At 43.4% G+C, this 25,150-nt stretch overlaps 3 protein-coding genes across 4 annotated transcripts; 2 read left to right on the forward strand and 1 right to left on the reverse strand.

The window, feature by feature from the left end:
• The first annotated feature begins 1,581 nt into the window (after positions 1 to 1,581).
• On the forward strand, positions 1,582 to 3,189 carry aplnra (apelin receptor a). Its single transcript, XM_053871112.1, has one exon. The coding sequence runs from the start codon at positions 1,641 to 1,643 to the stop codon at positions 2,724 to 2,726; it is 1,086 nt and encodes a 361-aa protein (XP_053727087.1). The 5' UTR covers positions 1,582 to 1,640; the 3' UTR covers positions 2,727 to 3,189.
• A 10,111-nt stretch (positions 3,190 to 13,300) lies between these two features.
• On the forward strand, positions 13,301 to 16,221 carry hpdb (4-hydroxyphenylpyruvate dioxygenase b). Its single transcript, XM_053871823.1, has 14 exons — positions 13,301 to 13,353; positions 13,435 to 13,461; positions 13,549 to 13,611; positions 13,826 to 13,930; positions 14,068 to 14,110; positions 14,424 to 14,506; positions 14,572 to 14,661; positions 14,728 to 14,831; positions 14,902 to 14,979; positions 15,338 to 15,500; positions 15,564 to 15,635; positions 15,716 to 15,838; positions 15,909 to 16,025; positions 16,088 to 16,221. The coding sequence occupies exons 1-14, from the start codon at positions 13,351 to 13,353 to the stop codon at positions 16,196 to 16,198; spliced, it is 1,182 nt and encodes a 393-aa protein (XP_053727798.1). The 5' UTR covers positions 13,301 to 13,350; the 3' UTR covers positions 16,199 to 16,221.
• A 922-nt stretch (positions 16,222 to 17,143) lies between these two features.
• On the reverse strand, positions 17,144 to 24,232 carry LOC128763073 (histone-lysine N-methyltransferase SETD1B-A-like). 2 transcript variants are annotated; one of them, XM_053871822.1, is made up of 18 exons: positions 24,130 to 24,232; positions 23,769 to 23,917; positions 23,583 to 23,687; positions 22,956 to 23,226; positions 22,512 to 22,624; positions 21,614 to 22,444; positions 21,005 to 21,538; positions 20,815 to 20,925; positions 20,675 to 20,732; positions 20,390 to 20,571; positions 20,168 to 20,273; positions 19,748 to 20,095; positions 18,793 to 19,668; positions 18,566 to 18,708; positions 18,244 to 18,369; positions 17,957 to 18,076; positions 17,742 to 17,879; positions 17,144 to 17,670 (listed from the first exon to the last, which is right to left on the reverse strand). In XM_053871822.1, the coding sequence occupies exons 2-18, from the start codon at positions 23,901 to 23,903 to the stop codon at positions 17,497 to 17,499; spliced, it is 4,371 nt and encodes a 1,456-aa protein (XP_053727797.1). In that variant the 5' UTR covers positions 23,904 to 23,917; positions 24,130 to 24,232; the 3' UTR covers positions 17,144 to 17,496. The 2 variants fall into 2 exon arrangements, with proteins under 2 accessions (XP_053727797.1, XP_053727795.1); XM_053871820.1 differs by having other exon boundaries at positions 17,957 to 18,097.
• Positions 24,233 to 25,150: the final 918 nt, after the last annotated feature.

The raw sequence follows: 25,150 nt of genomic DNA on the forward strand, positions 1-25,150 counted from the left end.
ATGAATTTCAATGAGAGTTTGTTTAATAGAGGAGCAGCAGAGGAAAAGCAGATGACTTATTATTACTGTTGTAGTAATAGTGGGGTAGAAGTCATAGCAGTTCGTGGTGTTTATGGTCAAAGACACTTATATACTTTCAGAGGAGTTGTATATAAGTAGTGATATTGGAAGAGGTATTTGTAGCACAAGTCGAAGTGCAGACAACCGAGGTTAAGTTGTTGAAGTTTTCAATGTAGTAGTAGTCGGAGGAGGAGAGGCAGATGAAGTTGTGATACTAGTATCAGCGTTAGACGCTGTATTTGAGTAAGTAGATGTCATATTGTTATGTTGTAAGTGGCAGCGTAAGTAATAGCAAAAAAGTTAGCAAGTAGCATGTAGTATTGTCAAAGTAGAACCCAAAGAAGGAGTCGTTGTACATTCAGTAGCAGATCTAGTTGTGGAAGCAGTAATACAATAACAAATAGTTGTTTACATCAGTGAAGTAGTCGTTGAAGTAATGGTAGTAAGTATTAGTGGCAGCAGTAATCGTAGTACTTGTCGTTGCGTTTGCAGAAGTAGATGTCCTGTTAGACCAGTAGTTACAGAAGCACATGGATAACTATATGTAGTTATAAAATAAAAAATATAATAATTATTTATTATTTATTATGCAGTCTTTTACATTTTATTATTAGTGCGATCATCATCATTTTTATTTTTTATTTCTTAATCACTTAATTAATATTGCTCTGATCATCCTCCATATTTCGCAATAAAAACAATAATAATAATAATAATTTGGAAAGTTTTTTTTTAATCGCGATAAGGGTCATTTGACATGACAAGTCCCTCAGCGGTCGTTAGAGGACAAAGCGCAGGAATACATGTAGAAATGAGGCGAACAAAGCGGTTGATGCGAGGCTTCCTTGTGTTGTTGTTTCATACTGCTGCGTTTACTTGCGCTTTTCTCATGGAAATGAATCCTCCAGACTTGAGAATTGAATTGACACACGTGTGCAGCGACCCGCTGACTTCTAATCTCATCTTCAAACAAACCTGCCTCTAATAATCCTCGGGTGTTCAGGAGAGTTGTCGGCTGTTTCTGAGGTGGTGTCCAGCGCTCGTGACGTTTGTACGTTTGATTTACGAGCGTGCGGGAGAAAGTGTCGGAACACGATCGTCGTTGTGATTGTGATGTTAAAGAGAGCTGGAGGTGTTCGGACCTGTTCTCCGCATAGTTTGACTGAACTCACCGAGCTGGTGAAGATGTGGATTTACCGGCGAAAACGCTTCAACTTGAACATATGCGCAGCTTCAAGACGCGAGATTTGAAGTGCGTTTCGTTTAGTATATGGACTTTAAATGCGCATGCGCACCTGAGCGGGACAGAAACTTAAAAACTTTTTTTAAAAAGACAAAAAAGTGATAAAAGTTGAAAGAAGGCTTTCTTGCTGCGCTTCTGCTGGAGGAGGCGGCATCAGAGGGGGAAGGGGTCTCTGCAGCAGCAGCAGGAGGAGGGGTGGGGTGGGGTGGGGGGGTCGTCCTGGGAGGGTCGCCCTTAAAAGGCACCCAGCCCAGCAGCCACTCACTCAGTCTCCCTCTGCCTGTGAAGAGCAGCAGCTCCTGTGAGTCACGCAACCTTGAAGGATTGTACGGTCAGCATGGAGACCACCACTGGGGAATATGTCGACAACTACGAGTACTACGATGACAACGAGACGGCCTGCGACTACTCGGAGTGGGAGCCCTCCTACTCCCTCATCCCCGTCCTCTACATGCTCATCTTCATCCTGGGCTTGTCGGGGAACGGCGTGGTCATCTTCACCGTCTGGAGGTCCAAGTCCAAGCGCCGGGCCGCCGACGTCTACATCGGCAACCTGGCCCTGGCCGACCTGACCTTCGTGGTCACGCTGCCCCTCTGGGCTGTCTACACCGGCCTGGGCTACCACTGGCCCTTCGGAGTGGCCCTGTGCAAGGTCAGCAGCTACGTGGTTCTGGTCAACATGTACGCCAGCGTCTTCTGCCTCACCTGCTTGAGCTTCGACCGCTACCTGGCCATCGTGCACTCCCTGTCCAGTAGCAGGCTGAGGTCGCGGGGGACCATGCTGGCCTCGCTCGGCGCCATATGGCTGCTGTCTTGCGTGCTGGCGGTGCCCACCCTCCTGTTCCGGACCACCGTCAATGACCACAACAGCAACAAAACCACGTGCGCCATGGACTTCAGCCTGGTGACCCTGAACCAGCGGCACGAGTACCTGTGGATCGCCGGCCTCAGCCTGTCCTCCTCCGCGCTGGGCTTCCTCCTGCCCTTCCTGGCCATGACCATCTTCTACTGCTTCATCGGCTGCACCGTCACGCGCCACTTCAACAACCTGCGCAAAGAGGACCAGAAGAAGAAGAGGCTGCTGAAGATCATCACCACCCTGGTGGTGGTGTTCGCCATCTGCTGGACGCCCTTCCATGTGCTGAAGAGCATGGACGCTCTGACCTACCTGAACCTGGCGCCCAGCTCCTGCGGCTTCCTGCGCTTCCTGCTGCTGGCTCACCCCTACGCCACCTGCCTGGCCTACGTCAACTCCTGCCTCAACCCCTTCCTCTACGCCTTCTTCGACCTGCGCTTCCGATCTCAGTGCCTGTGCCTGCTCAACCTGAAGAAAGCCATGCATGGCCAGATGAGCTCCATGTCCTCCACGCTGAGCGCCCAGACGCAGAAGTCAGAGGTCCAGTCTCTGGCCACCAAGGTGTAGGCCCGGACCCCAGAGTCAGGCCGCTGGACAGTCCTGGCTGCGAGAGGAGGATCCATGAACTATGGTGGATTTTGGGAGCTGGAGTCAGCGGGCTGAACTCCATCACCAGTGTGGTCCACAAACTTCTCAGAGGAGACAGCTCTATTTTTGTTTGCTGAACTTTAAAAGAAGACTTTGTTTGAGTCTTCAAGGACGCTTCACTTGAATCCTAAAGTGACCTACACAAATCTATTTTTACTGTAGTGTCTCTCTCTTTGCTCACGCTGCGCTCTGTGTTCTGAAATCTTGAGGAGATGATGATGATGGGACGGAAACCTGTTTACACTGGACCAACCGCAAGAGAAGCTGGACAGAATCCTCATCAGAACTCTTTTATTGTGGAAGCACTTGTTAATAAACGCGAGCAGGAACATCCAGCAGAGCAGTTGTTGTTGTTGTTGTTTGCTGAGGTGGTCCCCGGCTGCTGGGGGGGAGGGGGGCGGGCCAGAGGAGAAAAGGTGTTGCAGCTTAATTATATAGTTTGTGGAGAGGAGACTGGGGGGCAGACAGGCAGATGGCAGTTGACAAATGTTGTTGTGGAGCTGCAGTGGGCGGGTGTGGAGGGTTTCACTGGCGGAGGGGGGGGGCTTCAAGAATGTTATATTTTGATGTATATGTTCTATTTTTGACATTAATGTAACTAACTGTGACTTCATTAAAGACCTGATCTATGAATTATGGACCTGTGTGTGAGGTGTTTTGTCAGTCGGAGAGAAAGTTTTAGTTTCGCGGGAGTTTTGCGACGCCCGCCTGTTATTTCAGCGATCAGTATCTCCAGAGGTCCGATGCTTTGTTATGAATGCCTTTGCACCTCCTCACTAATAGATCTCTAATCTCTATTGATTCACAGTCAGTATCCAGACTCTAACCAGATTATGCGAGGTCTCCACATGTGGATTGGAGTTGCCACTTGAGTCATCGCTGGTACTTTAACTGCTCAAGGAAAGGGATTCCGGTATTTGCAGGAACCGATACAGCGGGAGAAAACACTGTTTATAATGGTAGTTAAATAACTGAACTAAGACTATTAAAATATCTAACATTCACGGAGCCTGATGTATTTATGTAGTTCTTTAAGTGATGTGTTTCAAGCTGTTTACAGACTGGACATGTACGAGTCATTTGGCAGTTGTTTTATCACAACATAGCTGGCTTTGTTTATTTTCCACTGTCTCAAGCTTGATCCTGACCATATAAGAAATTTCACTGAAACAACATGGCTTCAACTGCTGTAGTACATTATGGGACTCAAGGTGTCGCTAATTTTATTATTATTATTATTATTATTAATAATAATAATAATCATAATCATAATAATAAATAAATAATAATAATTTTGGCCAGTTAAATGTAGGGAAAGTCACTTCCGACGTGCTGGATTCAAACCTTTCTTCATGACTTCAGTTACGTCACATGACAGCTTAAATAGCTGGGCAACTACTGTGCAGGCAAGTTTTGCATAGGCAACACTGAAGGACTTGAAGTCATGTTGTTTGTAAGCAACAATTCCCACCTTCATTATCGCTGTTCTGGCGGCAGTCTCGTCCTAATGGTTCTTTAATTTGACATAATGTTGCTGAGCATCATATAGTCAGGACATTGAAGAGGTGGAAGTGGGACTTTTGGTCTCTGGCAGAGGTCCAGCAGTTGAACAAGTCCACATCTGTCTGTGGTGACAAAAGAGGGCAGTTAGAGCGGCTGAAGAGGAGCGGACCACGTCTCAGCCTGCAGATGCGAGGAAGGAAACAGACGCTTCAACTGAATAAAATTGAAAAAAAAGGTGGCGCGTCTTTCCCAGTTTTCAGTGTCTTAGGGTCCAGTTCATGAGTGAGGGCAGATCTTCATGAAAACATTTGTTGCGATGCCTTGTCCATGTCATGTAACAGGGAATCAATATATTCACCTCCACTTAAAACATGTGACCAAATGTCCTTAATTTAAACATCCTTTGGTCTGTTGGTGTGACGCCTCAAACTTAAACCTTCAGGTGGACGAAACTTTGTCTACACTTTCTGGAATTAAGTGGCAATATAGATATATTTAACTCAATTTCGACAGTCACTGACTGATAGAACTAGACCTTTATTTATAGAGAAGATTATTTCAGGAAAATGAAAAGAACAATCTAAATAGTCTTCCCGCTGGTGTTTACAAAACAGTGGAGTAGGAGTAAGAGATCATGTGACATGCTGCAAAATTTCAGTGACTATGACAAGTTGTTGAAATATGTGACGTGACTGTGAAGGTCACAATTTGAGATCAAACATTTAAGGGTGGATTTATGAGTCTAGTTGAGACCCAGAACCAAAAACGGCGAGCGAAATATAAATCACCAGCTCCCTGACACCAACACGGGCTTGACTGTAGAACTGCAGAGGCCGAGTCGGTTCATTCATGCGAGCAGGACCGGCCGGACTTGATGTTGTGACTGGGATGAGCAGCTTGTCTCATGCCATTAGCCGACAAGTTCAATTTGGGATAAGTCACCCAGAACAGCAGCTGACCAAAGCACGGGGGGACACAGGGGAAACGGCCGGCATGGAAAAACAACAGTTGTGGCCCCAGAGAGCCCGTAAAGGCTGTGTGTGGCCCTGTAGCGTGTGTGGACGGCCCTTAATTGTTTTCAAGGGGAAGCAAAACACGTCGCTGGAAATACGGAACTGATGTGCTCCACGAGCCAAGCTGCTTCTGACAGCCTCTTAAGGAAGCAACGTATATAACACACTCTATTTGCAGCTGCTCATAAACTAGCTTTTATTCTCTCCCTCTCATGGAGGCTTCACCGGAGAGGAGAGCGGTAAATAAACCCGCAGAACAGTAGTGAGTCATTTATAAATAAGAAACAGGTGGAGTCCATTTCTCTGCAAGGACCTGTTTCATCTGCTTTGGTAATGGTACAGTAGCCGAGCGACGGAGTGTCGATGCGCGGCACGTCGTGGTTTATTTTCCTAGCAGTGAAGACGCGTGTTGCCCAGATGTGTTGTATAAGGCAGCACCAGGGCTCATTGTCAAGTCCGTCCTCAGCTGTGGAGGCAGTTGGTAGTGTTTGATCCAGCTATTTTCTCTATAACTAAAACCATTATAACTAGAAAAGAGAGTGGAAATCCTGTCATCAACGTCAGACATCCCATCGATAGCAGCGCGCTTCCATGCCGCGAGATTACGGCAGTAAACAAATATGCCGACCACGATGGCCAAAATACGGTTGCGGAAGGTTAGAGAATCTTTTGATATTCGGCGGAATTACCGGACAGAAATACAATTTAATGTAAACCAGTTAGTTGACACTACGAGTTAGACATTATACAGGCACTAACAATACATTTAGGGCGTCCTGTTGAGGAAACAACGCGTCCATTTTTTCATGTTTTGCAGTTTAGACGGCGTCTAGTTAAAAGCCTGGCGGAAATCCTGAAGTTTCCGTCCAACTCCGTCCATAACTGTACAAGTTACTTTGACCACATAAAAACAACAAAAATGCAACCTGCTTGGTGGAGGTATTAAAAAGGAGGGCGCTACAGGGTGAAGGGTATGGACACACTGTCGCTAACTCGCTAGTCAGCTAGCTCTTGTAAAAAAAAAAAAAGGGTTCCGTTACCAACTTCTGTCAAATGATTTGATTTCCAAATCAATAAAAACCAATAAACAAGGAATAGCCCCGCGCAGGACCCAACCAGAGCGAGCGCTGAGGTATGTCCCTCCCACTCATCCGCACAGGTGCCGTCAGTGTTGTTGCAAGCCGACACGCCCAACTGAGACCTCAGAGCACTTTTGCCAAAACACAACTGCTCAGATCTCACTGATGCTGCCTCCCACCCAGGCAGCGACAAATGTGTGTCAGTGTGTGTGTGTGTGTTTATGTCTGTGTGTGTTCATGTACACATTGAAACAGAGATCTGACGCATTCCACAGCCTGTCAACACGACGTGGACTTTCTCTGTGGCGTTTAGTCCACCTGTTCCTCTCTCTACAGCTCCAACAAAGAGTACTTGTTTACCCGTTTGTGTCGCTCCAGTTTAGCGGTAAACTATTCCTACACTCCATTAGTAACCTGAGGAGTCGGGTGGGGGCAGAAGCGTGTTGGGGAGGGTTCTGTCATGCTCCCCCAAACCCCCGTAAGATCAAAAGAACTCTTAGGTGTCCCTCGTTCTGCCTGCTACCTGTGAATCTACAGCAAACTGATACGTGAGGGTGGGGGTGCAGCTACATTTGGTCCAGTGTGTGAGAGTGCTTATACAGCCATCCTTGCGGGGACTAACGGGTGGAACATGTACTTGTGGGGACATTTTTTTTAAAGCCTCAATTTGAGGATGAAAACGTCAAAATAACCAAGTCATTACACTTGGATTTCAGTTGGGTTCAGAGTCATGAATAAGGTCAGCTATAAGTTTTGGGTGGTTGGGTTTAGAGGAAAGGGTTATGGCAATGGAGGTCCCCACAGAGATGGTGTGAGAAACTTGTGCGAGTGTGTGTACCTGGTTATCCTTTTTTGTGAGGACCATTTGGCCGAACCCCACAAACCCAAACATCAATTTGAGGAATAAGACTTCAAAGTAACCGGACCATTCTAATATAATAACAATAGGGTCTTATGAATTCAAAATGATATGAATGACAAGAATAATTTAGCTTCTGAAGAACACGAGGAGAACATTACAAAACATCAATTTAAATAAATATAAAAGTACATTAGGGAATTCACTGAACTATACTGGCTGTCAAGTCTCTGAGCAGAAGGATGAAAAGCCCGACAGCATCTCCCTTCCATCCATCAGTTGTTAAAATGCTCTTGCTACAGAATAAAAATTCCTCCAGAGAGTAATAAAAAAAAGGTCCTTCGAAGTGGCCCGTGGGCAACTGCTACAGTCCCAAATCTCTACAGCCACCTTGGTGTATTTTAAGTGGAGAAGTCATAGGACATGATGTCAGCACTCCCTGCCCCCTGCGTATGTCCAGACTGTAACATAAGCAGCAATAATATTTCATCTGCTGTTGATGTTCCCACTGCTCCTTGTGAACTGAGCATGCTCAGTTGGTGACACTATTTGAAGTCAAGCGTTATCAAGCAGACTTAGTTGCAAAAATGATGATGTCAAACTGAGAGGTGATGGAAATGTGACTGTTTACAGGCGGAGGCATTAGTGGGCAGCAGGGCAGTGAGGGATTGACAGCTTTGAAAGGGGAAACTCGGGCCAGGATTAGGGATCTCGGTGTACTGTTAATAACAAAGAGTCTGAGTCGGAGTTTGAGCAGTCTAGACAGTCCAGGCTCTGATCCGGGCAAACAAGTTTGGATCCACCTTGGGTTTAAATCAGAGCTCCTTTTTTTGTTCTTTCTCTTTTAGTCAGCATCAACACTTCAGCAGTAAATATAGCATGCTCTTGTTTGAAGACTAGAATTTTCTTCTTTTCATTGGCCATTTTTGTGTGTTTTTCTTGTTCATCAAAATACATTGGAGGAATATTGAAAATATATTTTGAACGTTTTTATCTTGAATGTCTGGTCCTTGTTGTAATTATATATTTTGCATATTTTTCCATCATGTTTTGTAGTCATTGCTGTCTTTCTTGTGATGATGGGCCAAAACCGGTACAGTTTCCGATATGGCCCTTGAGGAAATTTAACTGCCCACCTCTGGTTTAAATTCTACACCGATTTTGGAGTTAACTTGTGAAAGTCATGCACATGTTGCAATATTTTAAAATATATTTAAAAAATATATCCGCAAAAATGTAATCTGAAAAAAAGTTCACGTTCGTTCATATAAATAAATAAATGAAAAGTAATTTATTTATTTAAATTTATTTAAAATTTTAATATTTTTGTCCAAAAAAACTCCCTAATAAAAATGATCTATACACAAACCTAATCACACATTTCTCCCCAGTTATCCTTTCAAACAAGAATATCTCAGCCTTTGAACTTTCTTGTCTGCAGGGAATCACATTCTCTTATAGAGCGAATCTTACATGTGCTGCTTGTTTTCCATGCTAATCTGATGTTTCTAAGATGTGAGGTTTGGGGGTACGTGTATTTTCCATCATCATGCCTAAGCTGTTGCTCAGCAAAGCGAAAAAAGCTGGACTCATTTTCAGCAACATTAACTTCACATCTCTGTGAAATCTGCAGAGAGAAACTTATCGATATTCTCCCAGCAGTATCACATGTCTGATCATGCCTTGTGCATGTGTGTGTGTGTCTCCAATACACACGCTTAATTGCTACGTCTGCCGGACGAAAAGTGCCCAAATCAGCAGGCTGTTGACCAGAACCTTGAGAACGACGACGAAGAAAAGCGTAGCATTTACATGAGACCAGAGTTGCAACGGCCACATCTACGAGGAAATGTTTTTCAACAGCTGAGTGCCCCCCCCCTGTCTTCCCCCTCTCCAGCCCCCATTGTCATGCCGGGCCCCTCCACCCAAGCGGAATTAAGTCGGTACTGTAAACTGTACTGTAAAGGTCAAGGTCAATCCGCCGCCATACGCCCAGCATATGTGCAGGTTGATGCAGGTTAATGTTGCTGCTGCACGTTGGGCTCAGCGCTGCATGGTAATGAACCCCGCTGCTGGAGCTGATGCTCTATATCATTAGGCGAGAGACGCCGCTTCCGAACACGACATGGTTTGGCCAGACCTGAATGTGCCGGGCTGGCGTCCCCTCCGGATACGGTTGCTCAGGGCTCGCAGTCCCTCCCAGACACAAAGCTCCTCTTCACCCGCTTCTCTATCCCGTCCATTGTGAGCTGCTGCCTCTGGGCTGTCGTGGCTTCATCAGGCCTTAATGTGCCTCCTGTCACCACTGTGCCAGTGCCAGTTCAGCTGCTGGACACTCAGGTGTCCCCGCAGAAACACCCGAGGTAAACATTCACAAGAGGCTCACCAAACTGATTCTAACGGCAAAGTAGGACCAGCAGTTTGGACGTGCTCCCTGTGGGTTTTACTTTGAGCACAGACGCGCTCCTAACTTCCAAAACATACATTCAGTTTCCATGGCAACTTGAGCATGTCCACATTTGTGAATGTGTGTGTGAGTGACTGTCTGGTTCTGTGTGACATGTAATGAACTGTCCAGAGTCATCTGATACACTCGCTCCTGCACGAATACTGTATCAATGTATTCTGCTCTTTTCACCATCTTTCATGTTGTCTTACGTTGATTTGTTATTGTGGAATGTTCCTCACATGGAACCTTCCAGATTGGGCCTCGTCCTGGTGGCTACAGGGGGCGCTATTCTGGGGTCACCTGATCTGTGATCTTGGAGCACCAATCTAGTCACCAGTGTGGGCGGTCCTGCCGTAGGACTGGTTCCGTAGCTGCTCAACTGAAGAGAGTCTCAACCCATTTCCTAAGCTTGGTGTCTCACATATATCTGAAGGTTGAATAACAACGAACGCACATCTTTTTTTTCCAACTCTAACGCCTTTTAAACGTGTGGAATATTCTACATAAATAAAGAGTGATGGGATGAGTGACATCTTTTGACTTTTAACCACAAATAAAGAGCAAACAAACACAGTGGGAAACAGAGCAGAGCAAACTTGAAGAAAAAAGTGTAGAGTGTAAAACTGTAGCTGTTCAAACTTGAACCATTTACGCCGAATTCAACACACATACGTTGCTTAATTACCTTTGCATAGGCTCGTAGTCTGCAGTGAGGATGAACTCGCTCGACGGGGAATGGCCGATGTCCGGCTGCCACCTTCTGGTCATGTTGAGGAACTAACATAAAGAATTGAGTTGCAACAAGAACAGTTCTTATTCTTAAGAAACTTACTTGCGTAACGTATTGAAGGGTTTTAAGCATCCAATAGTGGTCCGTGCTGCATGCGCGTCCATGGTTGGAATCCAGATTGTGCTTATGCTTCATGCTTCCTAAAATACATTATTATTATTATTACACAATAAAGAAAACAAGAAGAAGAGAGACACAAAGTACTCGGTTCAAGCATTTTAATTTTCTTGAAAAAAGATTTCGCGACAAAAAGACATTTAAGTTATATGTTTTATTTAATTTGGGACAAATAAATAATAAATAAAGAATAAATACATTTAATTTAATTACAAAACAACCCTTCCGTCCCCATCATAAATGAGCATGAGGATTAAAATCACTCCAAACATGACGTTCACATTAATATGAAGAGGTAATTTCATTTTTCGTTTCGCCTCACTGGATGATGACAACAGGAGGCTGTGAGCTGCTCAGTTTGAAGTCACTTGGCTGGTTTTGCCTTGACCCATTTCTTGCGAGGCTGCAGCGGAGGGGCGACCGGTGGGAGAGGCCTGGAGCTCTGATGACACTTGCACACGTCCCTCATCAGAACCTGAGACCCCTTCGAGTTGGTCACAGTCTGGGATCTGGCTCGAGGGCCGGCTGCGACAGGGGCAGAGCTCTTGGAGAAGGTGGTGGTCATGGTTCGGGTCAGCACTCTCTCCTTCTTGGAGCGTACAGAAGTAGCAGGTTTCTCGTTGCTCTCCGGCTGGTTTGGCCTCTGAAGCTTGGCCTCCAGGTCCCTGAGGCTTCCATCTGTGTAGGCCTGCATCTCTCTCCGAAGCTCCGTCATCTTCTCCTCAAACTCAGCTCTCAGAGCCTTTTGAGCCTCGTCCAGTTTCTTGTCCAGATTGTCATAGATCACATCCTCCTTCGGGTCGCTCTCCTCCGATTGACCGTTCAGCTCACTCTGCCTGTCTTTAACCTGCTTCACCAGCTCCAGGATACTGCTCTTGGGGGTCCCTGCTTGGGATCTGATCTGCTTACGTACCTGCTGGAACAGAGACTGCATCTTCACCAGCACCTCCTTATCTGCCTCTTCATCGTTCCCACCTTCGTCTGTGGTCGACTGCTGATCCACTCCTGCATCCTCCACGACTTGATATTTGACGCTCATCTGATGGTCGGAGTCTGTGGACGCTTCACCCATTGTCTTCCCGTCTTGTGACTGCTGGTTTGCTTTCTTCTGCTGCTCTGAGAGGAGGAGTAGGAGGAGGTCTCCAGGGACGAGGAGCACCAGGGACTTCAGGAACACTCCAGAGTTTAAACCGAAACAACACACCCATCCCAGAGTCTAATCCGAAGACTGTGAGAAATCAGATGAGAAGATGGATCTGGGACTGAGCTCAGAACATCTAAACCTGCAGCCAAACATGATGACATGTGGGCCCACATAACATGTAAGAGAGTCTCCCTGACAACACCAAGAGACACAGCCAGAAAACAGACGTCCTCAGGGACAACGCTGCAGGAAACACCAGGGGCTTTTTCACCGCGTCATTAGAGGACGGAGCGCTGCATCGCTGTAACTCAACACTGCTCACAACAAACCACAGAAAAACACTCTCCCTCCCGTCCCTTTAGCAGCTCTAAAGACAAGACTTCTCACATTTTTTTCCACTAATTCGAGCTGTATTTTACTGAATTCCTCTTGTAGCTATCATCAAATTAAGACGGTAAGATGGAGAAAAATACTTTTTAAAAGCAAAAATATCAGCAAACTGGATGTTAGACAACAATAAAACAGGACAGTTTAAGATAATAAAATCATGTCTTAATGTCACAAGTGAAAAATGTAATCATTCCAATCAATTCAATTTTTTTAACGTATCAGATCTTTTAACCAACTGTAGATTAAGCTGTAGATATTAAGCGATTTATTTATTCACCACATTTTTTGTTTGTTTTTATGACCACAAAACAAGCATACAATTTGAAAATTGAACTATTTTAGATGAGGATATTATACTAATAAATTCTGACTTTGATCTCATTAGATTTGTATTTAAATAAAAACCAGTTAAACCTTGAAACACAAGCACAACATAACACAAAACATTGAGCAAAAAGCATCAGTTCTTTTTAAGTCTTAAATGGTCAGGCAGACTGTCCTGCAGCCAAGGCAGCCTGACGGACACTCATGACTAGAAAGGACAGTTGTTTAGAAGCTGGCGAAGCAGAGGACTCACTCTGGTATAATGGGTGATTGCTACAGCAGAGTACAGGATGGTTATGATGGATGAACTTCAGATTCTGACTGACATTCTTTCATTTTGTGAGGTGCTATCTCGACTTAATCTCATCATTGGGGGTCTCATGAATGGCTGTGTCTATAGGCGCCCTCAGGGTGAGTGTTTAACTACACGACAAGCTACACAGCTAAACGTAACTTCTCTCTTTAATGTTTGTTTCTTGTTTGATCTCTTTAGGTATTTCACAGTGGATAAAGGCTTAGCCAATCAGAGTCCAGACTGAGCGAGCCTCCTCTTGTTGCCTTAAACACAAACATATGGTCCTTTCCAGCTTCCAAAAAGTGTTCATGATTCATGAATGTTCATCATTCTGAATCTGCACTCATGAACTGTTTGGTCAGTCAGATTTAAATAATTTCGGAGATGAGGACTTTGTATTGATCATTTTCTTATCAGTTTCCAAGATGATTTCATCTTCACATGATCCTTGTATAACAAAAAAGGGGCTGTATCACACAGCACGGCCTCCTCCCCTCAACTCACCCTCACGTCATCGGTGGGCCCGGGTTTAAAAGTTTCACTGCAGTTACTGACCCACGCAGCAGCACGAGAGAGCAAGATGGTGAGTGAACTCAACCTCAGCATATTTAACCGACTATTTTAAATCGAAGCTGAAACTCATATTCACGCATTCATCCGACAGACGACTTACACCGACAAAGGCGAGAAGGTAGGACCCAAACTCACCTGACGGAAAGTACAAAGTAGAGTTTAAAACATGTCATTGAAACTATGAACATTCATGTCTCATCTCCAGCATGAGCAGGGAAAATTCCTCTGCTTCGACCACCTGACCTTCTGGGTTGGAAATGCAAAGCAGGTAAGTTATTTTTCTGTCGCCTCATTTCAGATGATGGACAGATGAAATGCTGAGGGAGACGATTGGCCCTCCAGAGGGGTGGAGGTTCACAAATGTTGTCCAGATATATGAAGTTGTAATTCTCCACTGACCAATCGTCACCAGCAGAGGACGCTGTTACTCGGATTTTTCAATCCGTAATCGATACTACTGTTCTATACTGTACTTCCACCAGGCTGCCTCCTATTACTGTAACAAGATGGGATTCGAACCTGTGGCATACAAGGGTTTGGAGACAGGATGTCGTGATGTTGTGTCTCATGTGGTGAAGCAAGGAAAGGTAATAAAAATGTCATTGAACAGTGGAAATAAATCCATATTGTCAGTATGAGCTATTATTGGTCTTAATAACTATTACAGCTACGAGTGAAGACATTTTAGTTTAAATAAGTCAGATGTTTTATTTTATTTCAACAGATCATGTATGTTTTTTCGTCTGCCCTGAACCCTGGAAACAAAGGTACACAAGCTACTTTTTTTCTAATAAAAACACATGTACTTCACAAGCTGCTTTGTGTTCATAATATATGATTTCAAGTAAGAAGAATTAAAGGCTTTCAATCTTTTTTTTAATGAATCATATATATATAGCCCTATTTTTGTTTTCAAACATTATCTCATCAACTTCGATGTCAAGTCAAAAAACTGAATCTTGATTATTATTTTGGTTGTCGTGCTTCAGTAGTTTCCTACCATTTTAACATCGCACCTTCTGAAATTTAGGTTAGAAAGAGGCTATTTTTTTTCACTGTGCTAATGGTTGTGTCTTCCAGAGATGGGGGACCATCTAGTCAAGCATGGTGACGGAGTGAAAGATATTGCATTTACAGTGGAGAACTGTGACTTTCTGGTGGAGGTAAGCATTCAACATGTTTTTCACGCACCGCTTGAAGGCCAATGTTTGCCATTCTACATTCTCAGAAAGCTCGTGAGCGAGGTGCAACCATCATAAAAGAGCCTTTCACTCTGGAGGACAAGTTTGGTAAAGTCAGGCTGGCTGTTCTTCAGACGGTAAGAGACTCCATATAGTCACATGTAGGGGACATGAAACAGTGTAAATGTGTGTTCCTGCGACAGTACGGTGACACAACTCACACGCTTGTGGAGAGGAACGGCTACAGAGGACTCTTTCTACCAGGCTTCAGTCCACCTCTGTTCCAGGACCCTCTTCTGGCTAAACTGTGAGTGTTACCCAGCAGTCCTCTTCCAAGACTGAACCACTAAGCTCCACATCATAACTTCTCCCTGCAGACCTAGTGGCAAGCTGGACTTCATCGATCACGTGGTAGGGAACCAGCCGGACGATGAGATGGTTCCAGTGGTGGAATGGTAAGAGAACATCAATTATAATGGAATTACGACAGGAGCTGACCGGGGCCTCGGGGTGCCAGATTCTTGTGTAACTCACTTCAGTCAGGACATGAAAAGCAGCATGACTTTGCAATTTTTTGGCCCTGTTTTTTTCCACATCTGGATCTTGTTTGCGTGAAGAGGCAGCCCACCAAATGAGGCAAATGATTGGTTGATCCTGGACTTTGGTATCATGTGACTATACTGGCACTGTATAGAATAGTCAGACTGGTATAGTGGAATAACGCGACTAACTCATGATCTCTCAACACAAACTGTGAATATGAGGCTAAGACAACACACGTAAAAAGAGGAGCTCATCACTCACGGTGTCCAGGTATCGGCAGAACCTCCTCTTTCACCGCTTCTGGTCGGTGGATGACAAGCAGCTTCAGACCGAGTTCAGCGCCCTGCGCTCCATCGTGGTGGCAAACTACGAGGAGACTGTGAAGATGCCCATCAACGAGCCTGCCATGGGGAAAAGAAAATCCCAAATCCAGGTGTGAAAAGTCAAAGTTGATGAAGCATCCTGGAGTCTGTGTGATAATCTTCTACCTGTGCAGGAGTATGTGGAGTACTACGGAGGGGCCGGAGTGCAACACATCGCCATGAACACCTCAGACATCATCGCAGCAGTCCGTATTGAGAAATGAATATTCAAGAGACAAACGTAATTCAAACTGCATCAAACGTAATTCTATCCTTCATGTATCAGATTCGCAACCTGAAGGAACGTGGAATGGAGTTCATGTCTGTGCCGGACACCTACTACCAGCAGCTCAGGGAGACGTTGAAGCACTCAAGTGTTAAAATCCAAGAAGACCTGGACGTCCTGCAGGTCAGGGGTTTAAGACAAACACCTTCAGTGATTCAGTACGCTTCAACATTTATCTGATACTCACTTGCAGGAGCTGAAGATCCTGGTGGACTATGATGACAATGGCTACCTGCTCCAGATCTTCACCAAGCCGGTTCAGGACCGACCCACCGTGTTCTTGGAGGTCATCCAGAGACATAATCACCAGGTAAGGGCAGATCAAACTGCTAGTCATTCATACTCTTCTTGATACACAGACTCTATCCTCAGGGCTTTGGCGCAGGGAACTTCAAGTCTCTCTTCGAAGCCATCGAGGCGGATCAGAACGCCAGAGGAAATCTCACTATCTTGACATCGAACGGAGTGTCCGAGAACATGTGATCTCATTTAATAAAAGCTTCCAGTATGCATTTTGTGCTGTGTCCATACTGTTAGGTTTAGAATCAAGCTGAGTTTATTCTTTTAGTATAAGTATGAACCTTAAAATAGAAGCTGCACATGTATAATTTTTGTCTTAAATGACTTAAATATTACACATTTACTTTTCCCCAACCAAGTGGAGATATATAGACAAATAACTATAGACATATATATATATATATATATATATATATATATATATATATACATACATTTAAAAAAGCATCATAAATAAGCAAATATATTTTTAAATAAATATACAATTCTGTAATAATAATTTATTTAATCATTTATTTATTTATATATATTTTCATGTTACTCATTTTACTCATTCATTCATATTTATTTTTTTGATTTATTTATTTCAGCACTTATAAATCATTTATTTATTTATTATTACGTCTTTTTTACCATTCTCATAGTTATCATGCAACCTTCACATCTTCAACGCAAATGTCAAAATGAACCTCAAACGTAACGCCATGTTTTCTATATATTACCGCCCATCTACATTAAAAAAAAACTGAGGAGCAACAATATCATAACTCACTATCCATTCTGGCAACGACACTGCCCTGGCGCAGCATCAGCTGGATCTCATGCTGCTGTGGCTAATTGATCACCACAGCCTGTGCACCAGCTTCTCTCCTGTTGACCTCCAGCGTTGTTCCAGATTCTTGCTGTCCCATTACGCCGTCTTATTTCTGTCTGTGTGACCGACCTGGTATTGTGTGAATTCTTGACTTGCCTTCTTGGTGGTACACTTGTAACCTGAGGAAACTAATTTGTTATGACACAAAACTAAGTGTCCGCATTATATGGTTTGTCTCATTTAATCGGAAAAGTACAATTCACAACTTACTTGATTCAAGTAAAAGTCATTGGAAGTTCTCCAAAATGAAAACGTAGCTTTTGACAGGAAACTGAATAGAGATTTAAACTAGGTAGTTTGTGGTGTGCTGTATATTCCCCTAAAACAAAGCAGGTTTAACTGCTATGTGTAGTAGAAAGAGGTAGCTGAGGAACATTTGTAAGAACATTGATTAAGTGCCCTAAAATCATTCAAACACAATTGACACAACTAGAAGTCTTATATTTCATCCTGGAGACGGTGTCAGATGACTACCTCACCGTCACATGATTCCTAATGAGTTCAGACTTACATTATTGAAATGTTCCTAGGTTCCACACCTTGCTGAGAGAATCTGTACTTCAGTCCCTGAGTAGACTTCAAAAGAAAAGGCAGAATCTCCAGCGTGTCAGTTCAAGGAGCCGTGGCAGTTTTCTGCTCCACACAGACAGGGAATCTTCGTCTCCTCGATGGGAAACTTGTAGTCATATGTCAGCTCTTCGTTGATGTTGATTGGCTGTCGAGAGTAGATCACGATCTTCTTCTCCGACTCCACTGTGATGATCTTTGCATAGCAGTTAGGCTGAAATATAGTCACAAAATGATATTTTATGTGAAGTTCAAAAGGTTTTGCTTTGATCAGATGTGACTCACGTTGCAGCTGTGGTTGATAAATCTGGCTAAGTTCCCACATTTGGTCGCATCGATGATGGTGTCCTCATCGATCCGGAATAAATAGCTGCTTCCAATACCTTCCTCTTCATACCGCTGCTCCCTTACATCAGCCACAACCTAATAAAGGATATGCGTATTTCAAAAACACAGGCGAAGACTGGCAACTGGATCTGTAAGCGTTGAATCTGTCTTACCTGTCTGATAATTTGACCGACATACTCGATCACCATCTCGTCCGCAGCAATAGGCTCCATTGCAAACAGACCCCAGTCATGGATGTGACTACGGCTGAAACAAAGCCTCTTTTTTCGGTACTGGAGCAAAAGAAACGTCAGCTATAGACTTTATTAGTGTCGGTATTTTGTTAGGAGAAATAAAAATGTATATGTATGTATGTTTGGATGGATGGGTGGGTGGGAGGACAGACGGGTGGACGGACGGACAGACAGACAGACAGACAGATAGACAGATGTGGACTCACCTTAAGCTGATTGAATTTCACCAGATCGCTATCACAACTGAACGATGACAAAAGACGGCGCTGCTCACAACGAAAATCAGATTTAGACCGTAGTGATGCAGACTGGGCAGGAGCACACATTTCATCCTGAAAACAAAAATTTTCAGAATTTATCAAACAGATATTAGGCTTGGCATCTTACTACAAATATTTATTAATTTAATATCTATTACTACAAATATGAATAGACTTAAACAATAAAGAAAATGCTTTGATTGATTGCCACACACTAGCAGTCTTCAGCAGTTCTTATTTAAACAGATCAGGCTTATTTTCATCACACCTGAGAGCAGGAAGCTGTAACTTGAGCCATCATTTTGTCACTTTTGCTGATTCTGTAAAACCCTTCACTGCGGGCCGAGCCGGTCTTGTGTGTTTTCTGCCATGTTGTTGATGCGTCATGAGGTTTTGTGTCGGGTTTTGTCCGTGGGTTAAGAGTTAAGATTATGAAACCACTCGGAGCTTCATCACAATAAAACAATGGCTCATTTTCTAAAATAAAAAGGATATGAGGATGGGGGATCCAGTGAGTGTGACTCAACCAGCCACAGCCTCTGTTCCGCCGCAGCAGCCAGTCAAATTTGAATTGCAGAAGTCTGGTGTCCTCCTCATCCACACCCTCCTTCCACAGACTGTGAAGGATTCTGTTCTCTTCACTCAGTGAACGGCAAGAGAAGAGTGAGCCACCAGGTCTGTTCAGTTTGTCCCAACAACGACGCCGTCTCCAGTACCTCCTGAATCTCTTCTTCTTGTTCTTGGACATCAGGTTTTCTCCTACTAGAAGGCCAGGCACATTTTCAAGTCCCTGCAATGGTTTAGTCCTCTCAACACACCTCACCCACTCTCCCTCAGAACCCCCAAATGAGGAAGACTCCCCAATACTCCCACAACCTATGTGTGTCTTCCTCCTGTGAATGATGGCTCTTCGCGGTAGAATAACATCCCGTCCAGGAGTCTTTGGGGCATGGATATAGGGACTGACTCCCAGTGATGGATCGGCAAATGGGAATGCAACTTCACTGTAATCCAATTCAGCTCTTTCCCAGGGACAATATACCCACTCAGTTGTCTCCTCTCTGCCAGGTGTTTTGGGTCTTTCTTGGTATGAAAGTCTTCCCAGAGATTCAGGGGGACCCAAACATTGGTCCCTTGATGGTGAAGGAGAAAGTACTTCATCAGAATTACTTCCTAGTTCAGCCAAAATCCCTCTTCCTGGAGTCTGTGGTCGTTCCACCTCTGGGGATGTTGTTTTACTTTTAGTAGTCACATCTGGATCACTGTCCACAAAACTCCCAGTCGGAGTTAAGGGTCTTAGGTGGTCATTGTCCTCCTCGGATTCCAAAACCCACCAGTGGTTCTCCATTTCAAGATCAAGATCCTCTACAACTGAGGGACATTGGAAGAAAAAGCCAGTCTCGTTACAGTTTTTCTTTTTAAGTGACATACACATGAGTTAGAGAATCACCTGTTGGTTCGGTTGGTGATGATCGATAAAGGCCTTCAGGTTGGTTGAGATGTTGGTCACCCGGTTCTTCGGTTACTACCATGTCATGCCGATACATGCCATGGATCTCATCTGGTAATGACCAGTCCTGCACTTTAAACACTTCCTGGGCACACGGAGTCGGGGGGGCAGTGGGTGTGGCAGGAGGCTCAAGGTCCATGGACTCTTCGTCTGATGAAATACCACAAAACTCTCTACTGGTGATGAGCTGGTCTTCTTCATCCTGACTGAGTCCAGACCCAGATGAGTCCTCAAAGTTGTCTGAGATGCAGTAGCTTGTGTTAGAGGAGTCGCTCTCTGGGGACGACTCTACAGTGATAACACAACAGTTCAGCACAATTTAAATTTGAAAGAGATTAAGTTTGCAGTTTTGCAGCTTACCACTCTCTGAGATTTCAGTTAGTGCTGCTGGCGAAACACCATTTTCCTGCTTTTTGTCTTCCTCTTTTTCTCCATCTCCACCATCACCAGGGTGTTCCTTGTTACACTGAAGAAAATAGATGCACACAACTGACTCCTGAAGCCAGATCCAACAAATCAGAGTCCCCAAAACATTTTGGTACAGCATGGTAAAACAATAGAGGATTCACTGTAAGTACTCACAGTACTCTCTTCAACGGCCAGTGTTTCAGCTCTCTCTAGTTTGCTTGATTCATCTTCTTCTTGCTGGGCATTACTTTCTTCACTTTGATCATCTTCATCACTTTCAAGCTCTAGCGGTCTCGCATGTCTGTGTTTCCGTCTCTCTATCGTCGGAGCAAGAGACTTGTCCATTTGTTCCCAATCTAATAAAAAAATATTATTTTGTTCACTTCACCTGAGCATTGATTAAAACTCAAAACCATATTCATTTTCAAACAAAAGTTGTAAACTTAGTAAAAAACAAACCAGAACTAAGTGTTTTGATGGGCTCTGGTGGCACAGGAGCTTCACGTTTTCCCTTTATCTATAAAAGTCAACATTTGTTGAGTCCTTTCTGCTAAATATCCGTAAGTTTGTTTTGAGAATGCAAGTATGTTTGTTTTTACCTTGAAAGAGGGAAGTGGAGGTTTATTGACTTGTGCATTGATGCGGTTCATAGGATTTATGAGCTGGTTCTTGTCTTCCACACTAGCTGGTTTACTCTTCAAAGAAGAAACCTAACAATACAGAAAACGAGAGACATGATTGATACTCATTGATACTGCACAGAATCTTTGCTTAGAATGGTAAACTTGCCTTGCGATGTCTCTTTTGAGATTCCCACCAGTCTTCAAACAGCTTAAACGCAAACCCCTCGATCATTCTGCGAGTAATGTCCTTCCTAATGACACACTTCAGTTCAACCATGATAGTATCAAACACCTGTTCAACTGTGATCTTGTGAAGGTTTTTCAAAGTTTGTACAGGAAAAGGTGAACGAGAGGTTGACACCATGGAAGATGGAGGCTGGGGTATGCATATAGGAGGAGGTGGAACACAGGTTGGAGGCCGTAGAGTTTCTTGTAGGTTTTTCCAACATGGAGGAGGAAAGGGAATTGCACCATTTGGCAAGGCAGGTGGTGCAGGAGGGAAAGAAGGGATGGGTACAGGTAACCGGGCAACTGGGAGGAGGGATGAAATAGCAGGTGCACCATCTGGATGGGGATTATGCATGTTGGAATTGAGAGGGTGAAATGGTGGCGGAGGAAGGACAGGGTAACTAGTCTGTGTGGCAGGCAAACTCATTGAGTGTTTGACATGCAACATGGCTTCATCTGAAAACATCTCTTCCTAAGAGAGAAAAGCAGAATACTGAATTAGTCACTAAAATACTTAATGGTTATAAAATCAAACATGTGTTTTCACCTTTGAGCTTGGTGTGAACTGATTTTCTTTTCCTTCAGAGGTAGGCTCACTATCTCTTCTGTCACTGGAAACATCAGCCTCATACACATTGAACTTTACTTGTAACTCGGGATTTCCATTGAGCAAAATTGAGTCTATGTCTTTGTGTGTCTCGTTTGACGCGCTGGTTGGGTGTGACAGTGTACTAGGAGGACAGCAAAGTGACTCTTGAGAGCACTCAGTAAATAACAAACTCTCTATGCGGGAGTCTAAACTCTGGGTTTCATCTCTAAAAGGAGGCTCAGCAAGCTCTCCCTGGCAGACGGGGGGAGACGGAGGATTTCTTTTAGGGTCACTTCTTAAATTAATGTCCAAAAATAAACTCTGTGTAGCAAGATGGCAGGTGGATTCTGCCTCGTGGGTTAATGATTGTAAGGAAGCTTCCGTTTTCTGAGGTGAAGATTGTCCTCTGTTCTGCCTCCGGCTGTAAGTAATGCATGAGGTCTGTTGTTGCCAGTGTTTAAAGACCAAGCTGACCTTGGAGACCTCACCAGTTCCCCTGTGACTCCTTGGCTGCTTCCGGAGCTCTCGCCTGAAAGATGTGTGAACACTGTAAGTGAAGGGCTCCCCCGTGAGGATTGGGGTGCTCTGAAGGCTGGAGTAGCAGGAGTCCTGAGAGAGTGGAGTCGCAGACAAACAGGGGGTGCGGGGGGTTCCTTGCGAATGTGGTGTAAGGCCAAAGCTGTGTGGCGTGTCCTGCCACATGCTGGAGTAGGCTGTGTCCAGTGAGAGAGGGGTGGTGATGCTTGCGGGGCTGCAGGCGCCACTTAGAGGTCGAAAAACTGCATTGCACTGAAACACAGCAGACTATCAATGATGCAACTCGGCTACAATGTAACTATGTGAAACAATAAATTACCTGAAGACTGTCCAATAGCTTCAGGAAACTTTGGTCGGAACATCCCGCGGGCAAAGTCTGTGGTGTATACACACCCTGCAGGAGCAGCTGGATGTAGCGGGATCTGTTGTCACCTGATAAACAATCGACAAATCTTTCATGTCATGGACATCATCCATTTAAATCCAGATGATACCTCATTTAAAATACTTATTATACACTTGCTTATAATTCTATTTGAGTATTTGTTGGAGTATGTTTGGAGCACAATCATTTAATGAGGGGGTAAAATGTGCTAGAAGCCAATGTGAGTGCTTTGTGTCCACAAATAAAAACCTGGTTGTCATTGTTTTAAGTGTGACGAAAATCAGAGCCTGATAAATACCACTGCAAGAAGCACAACAATAATATCATTTAGTTCAAAATGATGTAATTGAGAAGAACCTAGCGATAAAACTATTTTACCTTTGGGATCAATTTCAGCGTGAATAATGTTCCCCATCACAGAGGTCTGGTTCAGCTTCTCCACTGCTTCCTTAGCGGCTTTCACGCTGTCAAAAACCACCTTCCCAATTCCCAGATGCTTTTTGTTGTTCGGATTGTAAAAGATTTCCACTTGTTCCGTGTCTCCAAATTTTTTGCACATATCATTCAAGAACGCCTTGTTCACATTGTCGTTCAACCTGGAAAAGGTCACTTCTTTAGGAGGAACTGGTCCGACATACCATTCATCAATCTGGAAGGAAAAAAAAAATCAGTTATTTACTGTGGCCAGATGTAGTAGTAGTAGTAGTAGTAATAGCAGAGCATTGTAGTATAAAGTTGCATTAGCAGATAGATTAGTTTCAAATGAGATAGTGTCGGCAGTGGCATCTTAAGTGTTCTTATTACGTAGTATTAGTAGTAGCATTGGTGTCAAATATTAGTGTCATTCCTCGTTGGGAGTGACCAGGAAGGACATGAGTATGTCAGAGGTTGTGTAATAATACAGTGTAGTGCTTAAAATGACTAGTTCGTTTTGTTCACACAAATCTTTTTTCTTCATTGTTACTCCTTTGTAGTAGGTCTGGAGTGTTCTGCAGTTATATCTACCTTAAACTTTGGAATTACAAGGTCAGTCTTGTTGAATTTTCTCCACAAGCGGCAGATGCGAGGATCTTTCACTGACTCTACAGGGAGCAGGCCCAAGTCATCAACCTGCAGACAACAGTACGTGGCACATTGCTTCTTCGTCGTGCTCGGTGATAGATGTGCAACGTATATTGTGACATGTCTCACTGGTGTGTTAAAACGACGTCCATCATAGCGGTAGACTTTCTGCAGTCCTTTCGTCAACGCTGGGTCGATGATTAACTTGAAACAGTTCCAGTTCTGCTGCGGTGCTTCTCTCACACTGTGTATTTTGCTTTCCATTACCTTAGTAGAAACTACAAACGGAGGAAATGAACACAGTAGACTCGGTTAATTCGGTTCATGATGACAACAAACTAGTGCAGGCGGAGGTTTCCACGCCCTGACAGGTGATGCAGCTGCTGAGCATCTTCACCTGCTTCTCTCTTCTCCTCCGCTAGAAGTTCATTTTAAAACATTTTCCCCAACTACTTTATAAAACGGCGAGTAATACGCGAAACCTGCGTACCTGGGTTGAAGTTTGCTCACTTGACGGGCCGACATTGTGAAGAAGCAAGCGCTTGTTTTCACTCTGGGTATCTTCTTCAGGTCTGTGGTCCTGCTTCGCTTACGTATCCATCCGCCAAACTTGAACGTGCATCAGTTAAGGTGCGGAAGAACACAAGGAGACAGGCGGTGTGACGGGAGATAAAATAGTTATCCTTAAATGAATATATATATATATATATATATATATATATATATATATATATATATATATATATATATATATATATATATATATATATATATATATATATATATATATATAATGACAATCTATAATCCAAAAAATCTATAATTAAAAATAAATTATATATATATATATATGCAGATGAAGCATGCTTTCAGTCACAGTGTGTCCACGAAACTATTAAAAATAGCAATAACTCAGTAAAAGCATAAGAATATATATATATATATATATATATATATATATATATATATATAGAGAGAGAGAGAGAGAGAGAGAGAGAGAGAGAGAATGACAATCTATAATCCAAAAAAATCTATAATTAAAAATAAATTATATATGTATATATATATATATATATATATATATATATATATATATATATATATATATATATATATATGCAGATGAAGCATGCTTTCAGTCACAGTTTGTCCATGAAACTATTAAAAATAGCAATAACTCAGTAAAAGTATAAGAACAATGAAATAAATATTTACATTTACGTTTTTTTTTATATTTTGCTGATAGCTTCTTTCCAAGATATTCACCTCTTAAACTGAAACTCATGTTTATGTTACAATTGAATGAATAATATATGTATGAATGAATAGAATGGTTACTTATGTTGAGAATCCTTAAATAAAATGTAAGTATCAGGAAACATTAATACTGAAATTATGATTTCCCATCATATCTATTCCCTCTGGCCCTCAAATGAAAGTCACAGAATACAACACGGCCATCAGAACATTGAGTTGCCAAGGGACTCCAAGTCGAGACTAAGGCAACACAG

This window comes from Synchiropus splendidus, chromosome 7, assembly GCF_027744825.2.
Source record: "Synchiropus splendidus isolate RoL2022-P1 chromosome 7, RoL_Sspl_1.0, whole genome shotgun sequence".
Lineage (NCBI taxonomy): Eukaryota > Metazoa > Chordata > Actinopteri > Syngnathiformes > Callionymidae > Synchiropus > Synchiropus splendidus.